Genomic DNA, 17,690 nt, shown 5'->3' with positions numbered 1-17,690 from the left:
TACTGACAGCTCAGAGCTTGGAGTCTGCTTTGGATTCTGTGTCTCCCTCTCTTTCTGCCACTCCCCCACTCGTGTTCTTTCCCTCTCAAAAATAAATAAATATTTAAAAATTTTTATAAAAAAAAATGTGAACCTCTCATAGCCACCCAAGGACTCAGTAGGAGGTTGACAATAGATATATTTCAAAAGTCCCTGAATGGACTGGAAAATCTCCAGTGTTGTACATGTGTAATAACTGCCTTGCTTTACCTTACCTGCAGAAGTCTTTTGTCTAAACAAAATATGGCCCTGAGGTAAGATAACATCAGTGATTTTAAAAATGGAAATGGTCCCACCATGATTCTTTAGGTCTAAGGTGCTCTTGGCAAATTCTCTGGGGTACATTCTCATCCTCAACACTCCTATATGGTACACAAAGAGTTGATGACCACACCTCATCATAGAGTCACCATCTACAGTGGAGGGTGATTTCCATCTGCCATTTTTCTCTTGGGACCCTGTGGGAAAAGCAAGAGAGGATGGCACTGCCTCACCCACTCCCACTTCCCACCCCCAGCCCTTAGCATTTTCACTGCTGATAGTCAGCAACTGCCCTTTCTGTCTCAGGGCTGCCCCCAGGCTGCTGGACCCTGCTGTGCTGCAGGCAGAAGAACCCTTCCAAAGCAGTCCTTGACCAAAGACTGACAGCATAAGGGTTATAAATACTCAGCTGCCTTCCCCTGAAGGGGACAACTCTGAGATCTCTTTACATTGTCTCCAGAGCCCCCTGTGAAATGTAGCCAGTCTCCCACCATGGAACCTGACTTCAAATTGCACCTAGCTTGATTCCCTTCCCTTCTCAGACCCACTTCCCCACTATTAGTGGATTTCCTGGGATCACTTCGTGATAAATCACTTCATGGCCATAACTGCCTTGGGTCTGCTTCTGGTGGTGAACTGAGGACATGTAGACAATCCCTCTAAAATCCCACCTCTCTGTATAATCTGAACAAGCATCCTGGAGTCATTAAGTTTCCTGCTCCCTGCAGTGGGGACCTTGGTCCCATAGCACAAATGGAATGATCCACTTGTAATGTCCTTGCTTAACCCTGATCTGCTTACTCCTCTATAATTTCAAAGATCACGGAGGTCAAGTTCTTGTGAGGGGGATGACCACAATGTCCTCACATAATATTACTGAATCAGCACCCTTAATGAGGAGACTTTGAACTGACGTCCAAGTAATTGAGGCTTCAACAGAAAGAAAACACAATGGATTCAATGACTCCAAATGTTGGCATGCAGCCTGAAAGCCAAACAGATCCCGGTCCTATATAATTCTGTTCTCCAAGTAGGAGGTCTAAGAAACGCAAGGTCTTCAGAGGATACCAGCCCAAACCCCTCATTTTAAAGTCTTGGTTCCTCTGAATCAAATCCTATGTTAAACATTTCTCACAGTAGTTTTAAACTTTAATTACATACTCTACCAAAGCAAAGATCAAAATCTCTACAAAGGTTCTTTTTTATTTTTTATGATGAAGTATTTATTAGTATGTCTCTTGAATAGATTTTCATACCCCAGGCCTGAAAAGAAATTCCACATAGAAATCATTCTCAAAACACTTTTTAAATACTTGAGAGTTTGTCCTTGTTTCTCACCTCATGCAATGACTTGTTAATGAGGAATAATTAAAATAGATTCTTATTAAAAAGAAATGCACTGCATTTCAAAAATATTTTTTAAATGTAAAACCTATACAGCAATGTTTATAATAGAGAAATTCAGATCCAAAGTTTCATCTATACAGAGTGTCTAGACATAGGGTGCATTTCAAATCAATCAACAAAAGATCTGCTTTATGCAATGTGTCAGCCTAATTGAATGATATAATTACAATCTGTTAATATCCATGTGGACCAAGAAGAATGTCACCACTCTTTTATGTACATGACGATGATGGTTTTGCATTTCTTTCCATCCTGGAATTTGAACACTGATTTCTCTAAATATTTGTGATCCAAGGGATTTGAAAAAGATTCCTCCAAAACGTTTCAAAGAGAATTTCATGAGCTGCTCTACTGGACCCAGGCAGGAGCTTCAGGTTAGGACTTCACTTTGGATGGCCTGTAGAGGGGAAATCCACCCCCAGTAAAACGAGGGCCGGTTGGCTTGGCCATTGAGAGGGTGTTATCCATGGATATTCTGTCCTTATTTCTGTAAGAGAGGAGGTGAAAGTTAACTTCCTTACCATCTTTTTTCCTCTTTCTAAGTTTGGTGTTCTCTAAGTTCCCTGGGTGAGTTAGCCATTGAAATCTGCTTTGATTAAAGCTTCCAGTTTTAGACAAAGTGGTTGTTTAAATCTAATTAGGTGTTCGCTGATAACACATAAAATTAGGGAAAGACACAATTAAACGTGCCCTCCTAATGTTGATCTAAATGTGGACATAAGACCTCATTATAACTCAATTATGGACTTGAGACTTCCGACTTGTAATCATCTTCCTGTTTTATAAAACATCTGTTTAGTTCCAAAGATTCATCAGAAGAATCTTTCTCTTGGCTCAGTTATAATGACGAATTCATCATTTATCAACTTTTCTATTTCAAATTTTCAGTGGAAACATAAATATTTACCACACGCGTAAGGTATCTTCATCAAACTTGGACATTTATAAAATACAAATTTTACTATAACTTTAGACAAGTAGAAGTTATTATTAGAAATAGTTTAAGATACAAGAAAATCTGAGAAAGATAAATAAGATAGTACATTGGGCAACAGATAAAGGGAGTCCTGCCCTAAAATCTATAATGTATCTTCTACATAGATATCCTTTAAATACACACACATACACACACATTCACACGTGTACACACACACACACACACACACACACACACACACTCAAGTTTCCTGCAGAGGTACCTTAAATTTATACAAATTCCCTATTGTGAATTCAGGGGTCTTACAGAAAACATCTTTGGAACCCCTTTTTAAAAATAAAAGTTAAGCTAATAACTAAGACCAAAACCAATTAGATTTGACAACTGGAAGTGATTTACCTCAGAGGAGAGAATTCCACCTTTTGGGAGAGAATCTGACTAGTTCTACAAACTCTAGACCAGCCTGGGGTTCCAGGACAGGAGAGTCAGAGGCAGGTGGGTGGGGGTGCAGGTCAGGATGGAAACATGATGAAAAGGGTGTTTGAGAAAAATGAAAGAAGGCATAAATGCAAAAGTGGCATGAGTTGCTATTTTATAAAGAGCAAGTGTGGGGAGAACGTCCACAGAGATTATTCTAAATTATTCCATTTGGAAAGAACCTGAAGAAGATTGGCTAATCAATCCAGCAGTTTCTTAGCAGAATTGATTTCATTATTATTAAAAAAAAAAAAAACCATCCTCCATAAATAGGACAAAAGCTTTAGCCTTGAATGGATCCAGTTAAGAGGATTCCTTCAAGTGCTTGGCAACTTGTCTACCCCCTGACTACCGGTAGATGCAGCAAGCACCACCTCCTCCAGCCCTCTCTTGCCTTAAATAACCTAAGTTTTCCTCTCTGAAGTAACTTAAGCATAATGCTTCTGGCTTGCTCTAAGCTGACTGATGGGAATGATGTCTCCTTTATATTGCCTTTGTAATGCATTTACAGACCACCACAATGGCTCCCTCAGCCTTCTCCCTTCCAGTCCACACCATCTCAGCACTCTTGTTCTTGCCTCAGTAAACTTTAATTCAGCCCTTGAATCCTTTTGCTCTTCTCCTATGAACCCCTCTCTCTGTCTACTTCCAGTTTATGGATCCCCAACTAAATGTAATTGCCAATGGCACCCTAACCAGGGCAGAATGGCTACAAGTGAGCAATTTAGGGAAAGGAGAGGACAGGTAAAGACAAAGATTCTACAGCCGTGCTACCCAATAGAAGTTTCCACCATGATGGAAAAACTCTCTATCTAGAGCCTGATGTGGCATCCACTACCTCCATGTGGCTATTTAGCAGTTGAAATGTGACTAGTGCAACTAAGGAACTGAATTTTTAATTTGATTTAACTGTAGTTCATTTTTAATTAAATACCTACAAAAGACCTATGGCTGGGGGCCATGCAATTTTAGTAGATGTGCCAATGGGAGGGACTGAGCCAACAGAATGGCATTTCCATGGGCTCAACACACTGTCAGTGTCCAGAAAACTATGGGTGGAAGGGGATCAATAAGGTCAAAGGTGACTAGGCCAAACTGCAGGACCAAGGTAGGGAAGTTGGTCAGCTCTAGAAAGATAACTAACTGTTTAGCTAAGTGAGCTATTTGTAACTGTGTATACTAGACTGCTGGTCTCCAAAATAGATGCATGTACTCTCAAAAATGAGTAAGATGACCCACTGGGAAGTGCCAAGAAGGTATTTCAGATTCTGCCCATATTTTGTCTTTAAAAATTAAAAACAAAATCTCAGTTTACTAATATTTACTCACAATGTCATAATAGTATTTTGCATGTGATATACAAATGAAGGACTCCTGGGTGGCTCAGTCAGTTAAGCGTCTGACTCTTGACTTCAGCTCAGGTCATGATCTCACAGTTCATGAGACGGAGTCCCCCACGTCAGGCTCTGTGTTGACAGAGCGGAGTCTGCTTGGGATTCTCTCTCTCCCTCTATCTCTGCCCCTCCCTCACTCACACTTTCTCCCTCCCTCTCTCTCTCCTCTCTCTCTCTAAAGTAAATAAATAAACACTTTTTAAAAATTAAAATAATAGGGGTGCCTGCGTGGCTCAGTTGGCTAAGCGTCCAATTCTTGGATTTCAGCTCAGGTCATACTCTCTCAGTTCATGGGTCCCAAGCCCTGCTTGGGATTCTCTGTCTCCCCTCTCTCTGCCTCTCTCTCAAAATTAAATAAATAAACATTAAAAATTAAAATATATTGGAGATATAAAACTATTCTAAAATAAAACTTAACATAAATATATATTTTGTTTTAAAACTTAACATAAATATATATTTAATATATATGCATATATTGGGGGGGTGCTACGAGTTCAAAAGTGTTTTACTGATAAGAGTGTGCACTAGAAATGCTTGAAGACCACTGAGCTGGATGCATGCCTCACACAGGAACTAGCCATGTTGACATCTTACCAGCTCAACCTTGCTGTCCTAAAATAAAACCAGTGTCTCCACTCCAACATTGAGTCACATCATTAATATCAGTGCTTCTCCAGCTTAGATGTGCATGGACATCACCTGAGGACTGATGTTACTGCACATTTCTAAGGCTCATCCAGAGCCTGCTGAATCCAAACATCAGGAAATGGGGCCTGGGAACCTGAATGTTTAATAAATCCCACCAGTGATCCTGTATCGGGTAGTTGCTAGACCCTACATTAAGACAGACCCATAGGAATTAGCTCAAATTTTTAGCAGGATTTTATTCTACCAAGGAGTTGGCATCTGAATGTGGAACAGGGGAATATTCTGATTTACCAGAAGGGCAAATTTTTACTGGCAAATCAATTTGCATCCAGTTACTTTAAATAGCTGCCACTAATGAATCATAGGCGGATGTACCTCTTTCCCCACGTCCCTGCAATGCCCACGTGAATGAAACACCAAACTTGGCTTAAACCCACAATGTGAGTACTACAGAATTAACTAGATGAATTGGGTAATGCCACTCAGCCAAACCAAGGTTCAAATCTATTGATTCATCCAAGTCCACTCTCTCACCCTAGCATTAGGCAAATGATGAAAACAAAGTGAAAAGAACATTTACTCTTCCACATGCAGGCATCCTGAAACCCAAAATGTTAACCTGAGATCGCATTATCATCTCCTAGAAAAATAAGAGCTCACGTCAATACCCCCAGCAGATAATGAAGTCAGTTATTAGACATAAAGATGGTTCAGAGCTAGATTATCTAAAACATAGGTAAAAGTTATTCGTGGGCTCATCATTACCATGGCACAAAATGCATTATTGAAAAGTACAGCTTTACCAAGCCTAAACCCCTTAGCAAAATCACCTGTGGTTTTAAGTGTGGACATGCTTTTAGTTTGTACAAGCCTGGCCGTGAACCTCATTTGCAAACATTGTCATGGCATAATTATCTCCAAACCATAAGAACAGTGGGGCAGTGGGGGGGGGGGGTGCAGGGAAGACTACATACATTTCCTCTGCTCCATGTTCGGTCCATCGGTGAGCAGATATTAATGGATCCCTGTTAGGGTCCTAAGGAGAGGCCTCAGTATCAAATGAGACATGCATCTTGCCCTGACACAAACCAGGGGGGGACCTGTAAAATGTCATTTGTTCACCCTGTGACCGACTTTAGACCAGTGGATTCTGTGACTCCATGACCGTCTGCCAATTATTTTCTTAGCAGGTAATAGGCACAACAAAATTAGAATAACATTTGACTAATTCTTACTTCTGAGTGTATTCTTTACGTTTCTGAGCTAGGTATTTCTTCTTTAAGTTCATCAGTTCATTGGTAAGTTTCTCGATTTCATATTTATATTCTTGGCTCTGTGATTCGTACATATTCAGCTCTGAAGACAAAACCTAATGTGACAAATGACAGCAGCATTAACAAAAGATATGCAGTGAGACAATATCCTTTCCTGAACATTTTTCCTAATCTGCTGCCATTTACCTCACTGAGGCTAGTGTTACAAAACCATGCCCAAGTCTAACAGCTAATCCTCGCACTTCCGCCAGCTCTCAAGATCTGCACCAAGGTAAAAATCCGACTGAGGTCTGAAGTCTCATAATCCAGTGACAAACTTAACAAAACCTCTGCTTAAGAGAAGTATCAGGCCACATTCAATGAGGCTCACACATGAATGGTGTAATGTGTTTCAAGAATATGGTGAGTAGAGACAGAAAAACTCCCAGGCATACAGGATAAAATTGCTTTTAAAGCCTTTTTAAAAAGCATTCAGAGAAGTCATCACTAGGGACAGTGATTCATTTGAGGATTATGGTAAAAAATTATTCTGGAATCATCCTGCCACCACCACCACTAAGTAGGCATTCAATTTCTGTGTTTTCCTAGGTTGCTGTTCTGCTAAATGTCTATCACCTCTTTACTGTGCTCTTTGGGACTCTTCACAGGTTCCTTCTTTCTCCAGGCACAGTAACGCTTTCCCCTGATAAGCAGGGAGCTATGATATGAACGCAAGAGAGTCCAGGGAATGTGTAATAGGAACCCTGATTACCTGCCTCTTCCACTGTGGTGTTCAATAGATGCTGCTGGTCTTGGCTAGGCAAGAAGGGTGGGCATTTACTCACCTGACCAGAATATGTAAAGCATTCCCAAGCTAGGGGCACACCTCACAGAAATCAAACGGAAGAAAGGAAGGTTACCATTCTAAGGGGCGTGCAACAGACTTAGACCTACTTTTTCCTCTTGCTCACTATTTTAAAAATTTGCACAAAAGGAGGATCTTTGTCCTTTGAGTGTTTACCTGCTTCTGAACTCTTTCCTTTAATCTCTATGAAAATGATTCTGATTATGTTATCATGAGCTAAAGAGTAAGACTTTCATGTTGGGAGAAAATCTGCCTAATAGTTAAGCAATTAGGAACCAAGGTTCTGTTTCCAAACAATGAATAATAGCATTTCCTAAAAGAGTCCAGATAATGAGGACAAACTAGCAGACAGGCTCAGTACCACCACCTCTGAACCTCTTCCACCAGGGGTCATATTTCCTCAGAGCAAAAAAAATCTAGATTTCCTGAGTTAAATGGTTAAAAATACCAAAAAGCTCCTGTGAGTCATAAATGCTACCCAGTGCTAAGTGTGGCTATCTGACAGTGGCATAAAGACAGACCTGTGAGAAAATGAGCTTTTATTTTATTTGGAATACTCAATTGTTGAGAAGGGTGAAAATGATCAAAAGATTATGCCTCATGCAAAACTCAAACTACGTCTCGGGATACTCGTGTGAAATACTGTGAGTGAGAAGTTGAAAATTAATGTTCTAATTACACTTCTGTTTCATCTGCCTTTTTAAAGAAGAAGGATGTGCTTGTAAAACGTGCTACTTGTGAAGGGATTAGCACTATAGTAGTCGATTTTACCCCAGGCAGAAAGGCAACGATCATCGCCCTTGTCACGCAGGTAAGTTCCAGAATTCAGCTGGTGTGTGCTACATTCTGTGCATGCGTGTGTATAAGACTTCCCTGACGTGCCAAGAATATCTAAGTACTTGTTTGGGAGGTAAAGCTCCAAATATAATGGGAACACACAGTTTCTGAGAAAACTTTTTAAAAAGCACGTGTAATAATAAAACATTCCATCTCCCCAGCTGACATTCTTAAGTCGCCGAGAAGGGAAATTATGCTAACAGAATTCTAAAATGATTTTACTTTCCTTTCATAGCAACTTATTTGAGAGATGGTCATGAAGGAGGGCCCTGGGGGCTGGGCAGTAACCCGTGCTTTCTGTACATTTATTTCAGGTGGAATGGAATTGCAAAAACCTGCTTTGGCACAGTGGTCTGCTTCGGTGGATGATGGTGTTAAAATATTTCCTCTGCTCTTCCCCACCAACCACATCCTCTACCTCATCTTGAGGTGGTCCCTACACACCCCATCCCCCGAATTTCCATTCTGTCACCATCACCCTCTCTCCAGCTCTTTCCTTACTCGCTCACCACCCCCCTTCAGGAAACAGAGAATTGTGAGGTCTATTAGTCTACATGCTGGGTGGGGGGGTAGCTCTGAGATGTGCCCTGCTCCTCCTGGGACTGGAATTCTAAAAGAAAAAAAACAAAAACAAAAAACAGGCCAACCTCCGTGGAGTGTGGCATTTGGGAGCTGGGCTCCTTGTACTGAGGGCTTGTCGGGTCCCCAGCAGGTGACCGTCCTCTGGCCAGGAAAGCACTGAGGCTCCCACTTACTTTCAGCTGCTTGGTCTTCTCCCGCAGCGTGTGACGGTAGATCTGTAGCTGTTCCGCAGCCTCGGGGCCGGGCTGCCGTGCCAGGATGTGCTTGAGTTCCACATACAGTTTCTCTTTTTCCTGGTGGAGAGCACACCCATAAGGGAGAGAATCAGCCCCGTCAAGACAGGGAAAGAGCCTTTGCCAGCACGGTCAGGAGAACGTGGGGCCACCTAGGTGACTTCAGAGTGCCCCACCGAGTACATCCACCATACATTCTATCAAGAGAGCATCAAGCCAGCCCTGGTCAAGGGCTTAGGATGTGCCCAGCATTTGGATACAAATAATAAGGCAAATGAGGAAGGGAAAGTCTCTGCTACCTAAGCTTATGATCCCATGACCAAGAGACAAGGGCAATGATACAAGATTGGGGCATGTGCTGTGGCCAGTAAAAGTAGGGAGTGGGGAAGGTTTCACAAAAATGTCATTTGACTTGTTGCTTGAAGAATGAGTAGTAGTTTTCCCAAAGCGAAGGGAGAAAAGAAAAGCTTTTTAGGCCAAAGTCCAGAGTTAGGACAGGGGAGAAGTGAGTCTAGTTCAGTAGGTGCACAGGAGGAAGTAGTGGAGAGAATAGGCTGGGCTCAGGTACGTTCCAGGCTGTATGGTCTGGGAAAGGATAAGCCATGCCTGGGTTTGTCTTCAGAGGAAGAGCTCCAGCAGGAAGGCAGAGAACAAAGTGAAGAGACTGCTCAGTGTACCAGGATAAGCAGAAGATGAAAACAGATGGACCTAAGGCAACTAGGTTGGAAAGGAAGTAGATATGAAGACATTCCCGAAGTAGAATCAGTGGGATTTGGTGAAAAATCAGACAAGTGAGGAAGGAAGGAGCAGGGCCAAGAAGACTCCAAGGCTTCTAACATGGATACTTTGGGGGCTGGAGGGTGATGGTGATGGAGGCAGGGAGGCTAGGAAAGAAGGAGTGGGGAAGGAGGGAGGGAATTGTCCCCACATTGTCTCCTGATTATCAGTGGGGTCCGGATATATTGAGTTTGAGATACAGTGGGATATCAACAAGAGGAGCTGAAAATGAGGTCCCAGTGTTTGAACTGAAGAGCAAATTGGAACTGGTGGTGGGTTATGGCTACCCATAATTTTTGTGAGCAAATTTCTATAATTTCGCCAGGGGGAAAGGAAAATCCAAAGCAAATGGTAACAATGAGTAGTTAATGAATTTTCTTTTACCGATTTTTTTTTAATGACTCTCATGTTCTCTGTCAAAAACAGATTATTTGATGGCAATGCTAAGAAGACTTACCTCCAGGCTATGCCATGAAAGCAGCTCCACCAACCAAGGATGGCTTCTGGGGTGGCCAGGAACTTGAGGTCTTTGGGAAATCCAGCATATCAGGGGAGGTAAGGAAGAAAGACACAGAGAAAAGGAACAAAGGAGAGTAACCAAATGTCCCCCAAGCAAGAAATGGCAGCCTTTAAAAAGGGAGGCATGATTTGATGGGTCAATGATATCAGATGGGCTAAAAGAAGAAACCTGAGAGGGACTGAAAAGGGCCTTGGGGGAGGGCTGTTAGGATGATACCACTGACCTTAGAGAGGTTGCAAGAACATTTGGGGAGCAAAAGTCACAGAGGCTGGAAAAAAAATCAGAAGGAGGAAGTAAGGAAACTGAGTCTTTTAAGCAATATAACATCGGAAGAACAGAACCCTGGAAGTGGCTTGAGAGAATAGGTAAAAAGCCATGAAAACTAGGATGTGCACATTTGTAGAAAGAACGGGCTTCCTAGGAACCCAAAGCAAATCATAATTTTGTAATTAAATTTAACCAACAAACAATATAGAATTCCCATTTGTACCCTAAAGTTTAATTGCTTGTAATGTGTTTTCAGATTCTTGAACTAAAGATACTACATACAAGAAAGATTTATTTCCTAGGCATCTCAGTTCCAGAATCCCATTTCTCTAAACTGCAATAATTTGAACAAACATTGATAAAGACTAGTGTGTCTACTCATTTGTCTCTGTACATATTTATTTCCCTAAGGTAATTGTGTTAAAGGAAAAAAATATAAGTAAAAGCCCTCTCAATAAATGACACATCCAGGCAAATGGAAACTAATTTCTACCTGGAGGTAAGTCTTCTTAGCATTGCCATCAAATAATCTGTTTTTGACAGAGAACATGAGAGTCATTAAAAAAAAATCGGTAAAAGAAAATTCATTAACTACTCATTGTTACCATTTGCTTTGGATTTTCCTTTCCCCCTGGCGAAATTATAGAAATTTGCTCACAAAAAAAACATGACTCTACTTTCAAAAGAACGTATGTAACTTAAGAATTAGTTGGTGGGGCGCCTGGGTGGCGCAGTCGGTTAAGCGTCCGACTTCAGCCAGGTCACGATCTCGCTGTCCGTGAGTTCGAGCCCCGCCTCAGGCTCTGGGCTGATGGCTCGGAGCCTGGAGCCTGTTTCCGATTCTGTGTCTCCCTCTCTCTCTGCCCCTCCCCCGTTCATGCTCTGTCTCTCTCTGTCCCAAATAAATAAATAAATGTTGGAAAAAAAATTAAAAAAAAAAAAAAAAGAATTAGTTGGATGGTGGGGCACCTGGGTGGCTCAGTCAGTGAAGCATCCCACTTTGGCTCAGATGGATTCTGTGTCTCCCTCTCTCTCTGCCCCTCCCCCACTCATGCCCTATCTCTCTCTCCTTCAAAAATAAACAAATAAATAAACATTAAAAAAAAAAAAGAATTAGTTGGATGGAATCAATTGTTGGATGGAATCAATTCTGGAGAAACATGTATCGAAATATAATACTCACCATTTAAAAAATAATTCCAGAAATGACAAGTAAATCCAAAATCCCACGCAAAAGAAAAAAACTTGAACAAATAGAATTACAAAGTGGTGATTTTCCTTTGTTGAACAACACCTCCCATCACACCTTACAATATAATCTTCCCAGTAAATGGATGTAGCAAGCAATGGGAAAGATGTCAGGAGGTGAGTTTATTTGTTATAGCCACTTAATGTGTGTTCTGTTGGAAAAATAACACTTCTGACAAGGCTTCAAGATTCAATTTGGAGAGGGTAATAAATATGTGGAGAAGCCCATGAAACTGTTTCGTCCATTTGTTTCAGCTCCCCTTCCTCTATACCAAATTACAGGTAGACTTGAAAAGAACCCCACAATGACAAGGAGGAAGCAATCTGGTTTGGGATATAATAGCATCTTAAACTGAAAAGATAGTCTTACTCCAAGAACCTTAGAATGTTTCCCAGGTGTAACACTTTTCAACTGCTCTTGGCAGGGAGGACAGAGACACAGAGGAGAAAGGCTGGAAGAAGCAAATATTGTTCTCTAGTCTCCTAAGTGAGCATCCCAAGGTGAACAGGAATGAATGGTGTATCCTTAAGACCAAAGTGTGATAAATCAAAAATCTACTCATGATATACTCATGAATCACTTTTTCCATGTGACACCTCCTGTGGGGCTTCAAGATATGTTATAACGCTGAAAGAATTTGGATGAAATCATGCTGCATAATTCCTAAGGGCTACATGATACTATCAGTAGACGAATGGAGCCAGAAGGTGAAATCAGGTTCAGAGCCAAGTTAGAGCACATAGAGGTAAGAGCCTGACTCAGCTCCCTGCTCTCTGGACCTACACCAGCTGAATGGGCTCTGCCCACACCCTCTAATAGGTGTGTAATCTTCACATACAGAGTGAATGATGCTGCCATTTATCCTGCCTTCTCCTACCACCACTTCCTGGGGTTTTTTCAAGGCTGCAAAAGGAATTGAAATGGATTTATTCTAAAGAAATAACTCAGTGACTGAACAGTGAGAACCCATAAGTGTGTAGAAAACTGAAGAAGCAGAGTGAATTACCATTATAACTGTTGGCGTATTCAAAGTCGAAAAGTTCTAAGAGTTAAATAACCCAGGCCAAGTGATGCATGTGTGTTCATGGTGGGTGGAGAGAATCCCAAATGAAACTTCAGGGACCAAGAGAGTGGAACTAGGAAGAGCAGAGGGAAAAGGAGTGGGGGGTACTGGCTAAAATGCATTACCAGGCTTCAACGTGCATGAATTTTGGTCTGTGTTTACAATGGAAAACCTAACTGATGAAAGCAGAGTGAAGGCTGGTCAGCATTAACATTCTAGCTGTGTGTATCATACGGATTTGTATTTTGGGAGAGCATGCTGGTAATTTAGATAAATATGGAGTGTTTGATGGATTGAAGGTCTTAAGTACGATTGTTTTCCAATTTATTTCTCTCCTAACCCTCTACAAGGGCCAACCAAGCTCTTCAAACATTGTGCAATGGTGTGTATAATAACCCCATTTAGAGACAAAGCGTGCAATTCTATTATAAAGAGAATCTATCTTATGCAACAGAGAGACTCATTAGCTGTCCCATGTATATTGTCTCCATAAGCCAGCAGTGGCAGAACCAGCTGCCTTGTGATACATATCCTGTCCTTCTTCGTTAAGCTGCATCCATTTCTTTTTAAACCAAGTCAATTAATTTGTCACTGGGTTAGAAGCACCATATGTCAGTGAAACGTCATAAGAAAATCATAAATAGTTTATTATTTCCCCACCAACAAAAGATTGCATCTTCAGGTTGGCATTTCTTTATACATACAGAGTTTGTTCATAATGTACATCAATATTACTTTGTAGCATGCCTCACTCTCTAAATTATTTTGTGAACAGCTATACTGGAAAAAGCCAGACTATTAACATCAGGAGACTAGCTTTCTCTCTGGCTGAGCACAACTTGCAAGCATAAACCATATTATGTCCATCCCTGAAATATTCCCTTGCTAGACATCCAATTCTCCCAGTTGGACAGACTGTCAGACACGGTTATGGGTTCTTTTGCTACAAGAACTCTCTGCTAAGGTGTGCCAGATAACAGTATGGTTCATTGTTAATATTGGCTGAGTAGAGTGGTAAGAAATTAATTACAGTATTAGCTTCAAATAATGCTGTCATTACATGGTGACAGTCTGTAACCCCAGATTGGAAACTCCAGACACGAAGTCACTCAGACTTCAGGTCTTTGTATTTTATCTGACAATGAATTAAAAGTCTGCATTCTGAACAGTCTATGCAAATAGGAGTCAGCGCTATTCTGGGTACAATTCAGAGGAAGAAATTGAGTTGCTCACAGAACTCCTTTCCCTACCGAGCTACAATTTCATATTCATTGTCTGTTTACATTCCCTGTCTTTGGCTCTGCATCTTCAGCTGAAAACAGAAGGTAGTTCACATTCAATGTGCACCTTAACACCTCTTTTTCCTCAGCTCGCCTACTTGAGGCAATAACTGACTAAGAGGAACTAATTTATTCTGTTTTTATCTGAATCTGTGCTTGGCAAATGCCAGTGCATTGATTCTGTTCACCCTGGATTCATCAATTTGTTTGGGCGAGCATTGCAAATAATCGCTTCACCCCATGAACTGGCTAATTCGTGTGAATCAGGCAGCTTTGCTCCTGATCCAAAGTCACATGCTCATCTATACCCACCAGGGTGAAAGCCACTCACTGAGATGCTTGAATACCATGTACTCCAAAGAAAGAGACACTACCACCTTGTCTTCACTCTAGCTCACCCAATGGGTTCAAGATGAAGTTGATTCTTTTTTCTTTAAATGCCCCACTCACTACTTCTGAGAGAACCAACTTCAGAGAATATACAGAAAATCTCTTTTCCAAAATGTCAAGATATCAGTTCTATTACTTCAGTATTTAATCCATGTGAATCCATTCTTTCTCTCCAGTTGCATTATGAGCCTTTAAGGTCAGAACTATGATGGATCTTTCTATATGTCCCTCATACCTGCTATTGTGTTCTACTCATTCTAGATGCTCAATAATTTTGTTGCTTGTCAGCAAAGTATATTGTCAGCAAACTATATCCATCATATTTTAGTAATACACATCAACAGAGGTGAGATATATTTATGTTGAGAACTTTTACTTGAATTAGATCAGTGGGTAACAACTCCCAGGTAGCTAAGCTTGTATAATTCACCTTAATGAGCTAGCTGGTCCTATAAACCACATACCTTTGAGTGAAATGTTTTCATCATGTATATTGTGTATTAACTCAGGAAAATACTTGATATACAACCTCAATCTCTTAGTAAAATGTTTATAGTGGCTTTCTGATAGTGCAAGTGGTTTCAAATACTTTTTTGAATTCATAAGGCTCGCAAATGTATTCATATTAATTGACTCTGAAGCTCTGTTTGTATGTGCATGTGCACACAGACACATGAAAATGCAAGCATAACTCTTAAACTATGTGTGGACTTTTTAAACAGCCTCCTTAAACACAAGAATTCTAATTGCACACATAACTCTTTTCTACAATTAAAATAATGCATTATTTTTGCCTGTTTGTTTGCCTTTAGTTCTTTTTCCATCTTCCCACCCACATCCATAAAGTTTAACAAAAGACTAACGCCAAATTTCAAATCTTAAGCAAACCTGTTTTCCTCTTTGTATAAAGACAACTCCAGAACACTGCCTAATTTATCTAGAAATGCCTCTTTTTGTTAGTAGGAAAATAAATTAGAAACTCTGTATACATATTACATTTCTATCTAGCTTTAGGAAAGGAAAAAACAATGGCTGATACCTTGGGGCTTTCTTGTTTATTAGCTTTATAACGAAAGTGTCAGCTAAACTGAACTCTGGACCTATCTTGTTTATGATGTCATGAAGTGGTAAAGCCCCCTAGACAGGATGGGAGATGCTGGATCTGGGGATGAAACAGAATTACACAGCTGAGTTCCTTATAAGCAGGAAACTACTTGGTTACACAGTGGTTCTTGGCTCCGGATTTAGATGATTAAGTGTTTTATGAGGCATATGAGAAATCTGCATGCACTAACCTTCACCATTTTGGTAATAATAGGAAAAATGCTTCTGGGGCTTTCTGATATAAGCAACACAAACTTTCTTGAAAGATTTCTTTAGAACAGGTTTTGTTCTCAAATGCAAATATATGTTTGTGAAGTCCTGGACAGAGTATATAATTGCCTAGACCAGCCTGAATTTCATCAGCAAGAATGCTGGCTTGTTTTACCCTTCACCTTACCTCACAATGTAATGTATGTGAAAATTTTGCACTTATTAAGAAATGATGGTATTGACTTCTCTTAACCCCTATAGTGTAACATGTCTAGAAAAATTCAAGTTCACTAAATTTTTATTTAGTGCCAGTACTATGCATATGATTGCTAGTTTCATACAAAGATAAATAAGGTCTAAACTTCAAGGAGCTCACTTTTCAGCACAGGAAAACGAATAACTAAGTCACAAAATAAGACAGAGTTTTGCCAGGTCCCCAAAGAGGTGCTAGGAATAGAGTGTGGTGTGTGGGTAGTTCAAAACTAGAGACAATATTTATTTGGTGGACTGTAGAGAGGGAAATATTTCAGATGGATCTTAGTGGGAATAATAGTTGTAGAAATAATATTTACATTCATGAATTAGAGAAGGGCCTCACTACCAAAGAACAAATTTAATAGATAAAGCCACTTAAAGTCCATCCATTGAAAATGTGACCAATTTTCATAATAAATACTAAGGGGAAAAGTTTGAGATTTTTTTCCTTGAAAAAAATGATCTAAAATTCGTTTTAAGAATTTCTTTAGGGGTGCCTGACTGGCTCAGTTGGTTAAATTCCTGACTCTTGATTTCAGCTCAAGACATGATCTCGCAGTTGGTGGGTTCAAGTCCCACATAAGGACTGTACTGATGGTACAGAGCCTGCTTGGGATTCTATCTATCTATCTATCTATCTATCTATCTATCTATCTATCTATCTTTGTCCCTCCCCCCATCTCTCTCTCTCAAAATAAATAAACTTTAATTTTTTATTTAGTATTTTGTCTTATAATTTAAAAATTTGTATTTTAATGTTTATCCATTTTTGACAGAGAGAGAGACAGAACATGAGTGGGGGATACATAATTTGAAACAGGCTCCAGGCTCTGAGCTGTCATCACAGAGCCCAATGCAGGGCTTGAACCCACCAACTGCAAGATCATGACCTGAGCCAAAGTTGGATGCCCAACTGACTGAGCCACCCAGGCACCCCTAAAATTTGCATTTTAATTATAACACTGTACACTTACTGGATCAATTAAAATTATTAGGTTTTGGGGGGCACCTGGCTGGTCAGTCAGAAGAGCATGCAATTCTTGAGTTCACGAGTTCGAGCCCCATGTTGGTTATAGAGATTACTCACATAAACTTTTAAAAAATTATTAGATTTCTTTCACATAGCTAACAACATTATAGTACAATTTGACTTCCCTCATATATCTGACTTCTGCAGTACAACATTTAAAAATTTTTTTATTATGTAACAAAAGAACACATAGCATATATAACTATAAAGCGTATTAATAAAATGAATGCTCATGATGAACCCATCACCCAATTTATGAAATAGAACATCATCAATGTACTCTCTTCTCCATCCCATCCCTGTACCTACACAACTGCCACCATCAGCCAACATAAGCACCTTCTGAATTCTGTTTTTGTCATTCCCTAGACTTTTTTCACATAGTTTTATTATACATCTATCGCTTAATTTTGCTTTGCTTTGAGCTTTATAAAAATACGTCCCAGCACACCTAGTTTTCTTTGACGTACTTGTTTTATTCAACATGATGGGTCTAAGATTACTGATGTCATTGTGCGTTTCTGTACATGTATTTCATCTGATATTCTGTTGGGTGAGAATTCCACAATTCTCCTTCAGTGGGCATTTGGGTTGTGTCCAGGATTTTGT

General features: G+C 40.2%; 1 protein-coding gene across 1 annotated transcript in view; it reads right to left on the bottom strand.

Moving 5' to 3' along the window:
* Window positions 1-1,483: 1,483 nt before the first annotated feature.
* CFAP58 (cilia and flagella associated protein 58) overlaps window positions 1,484-17,690 on the bottom strand; it is a 111,791-nt gene continuing 95,584 nt past the window's right edge. Inside the window, exons 16-18 of the mRNA XM_086680803.1 lie at window positions 8,877-8,996; window positions 6,402-6,535; window positions 1,484-2,194 (exon numbers count right to left, since the gene is read on the bottom strand). Of these exons, the coding sequence (XP_086536929.1) occupies window positions 2,083-2,194; window positions 6,402-6,535; window positions 8,877-8,996 (366 nt within the window). The 3' untranslated portion in view covers window positions 1,484-2,082. The remainder of the gene's footprint in view (window positions 2,195-6,401; window positions 6,536-8,876; window positions 8,997-17,690) is intronic.

This window comes from Puma concolor, chromosome D2 (assembly GCF_028749965.1).
Source record: "Puma concolor isolate L17-30 chromosome D2, mPumCon1.1.hap2, whole genome shotgun sequence".
NCBI classification, from domain to species: domain Eukaryota; kingdom Metazoa; phylum Chordata; class Mammalia; order Carnivora; family Felidae; genus Puma; species Puma concolor.
Note: the sequence above shows the minus strand (reverse complement) of the source record. Positions and strands in the feature narration are given on the sequence as shown.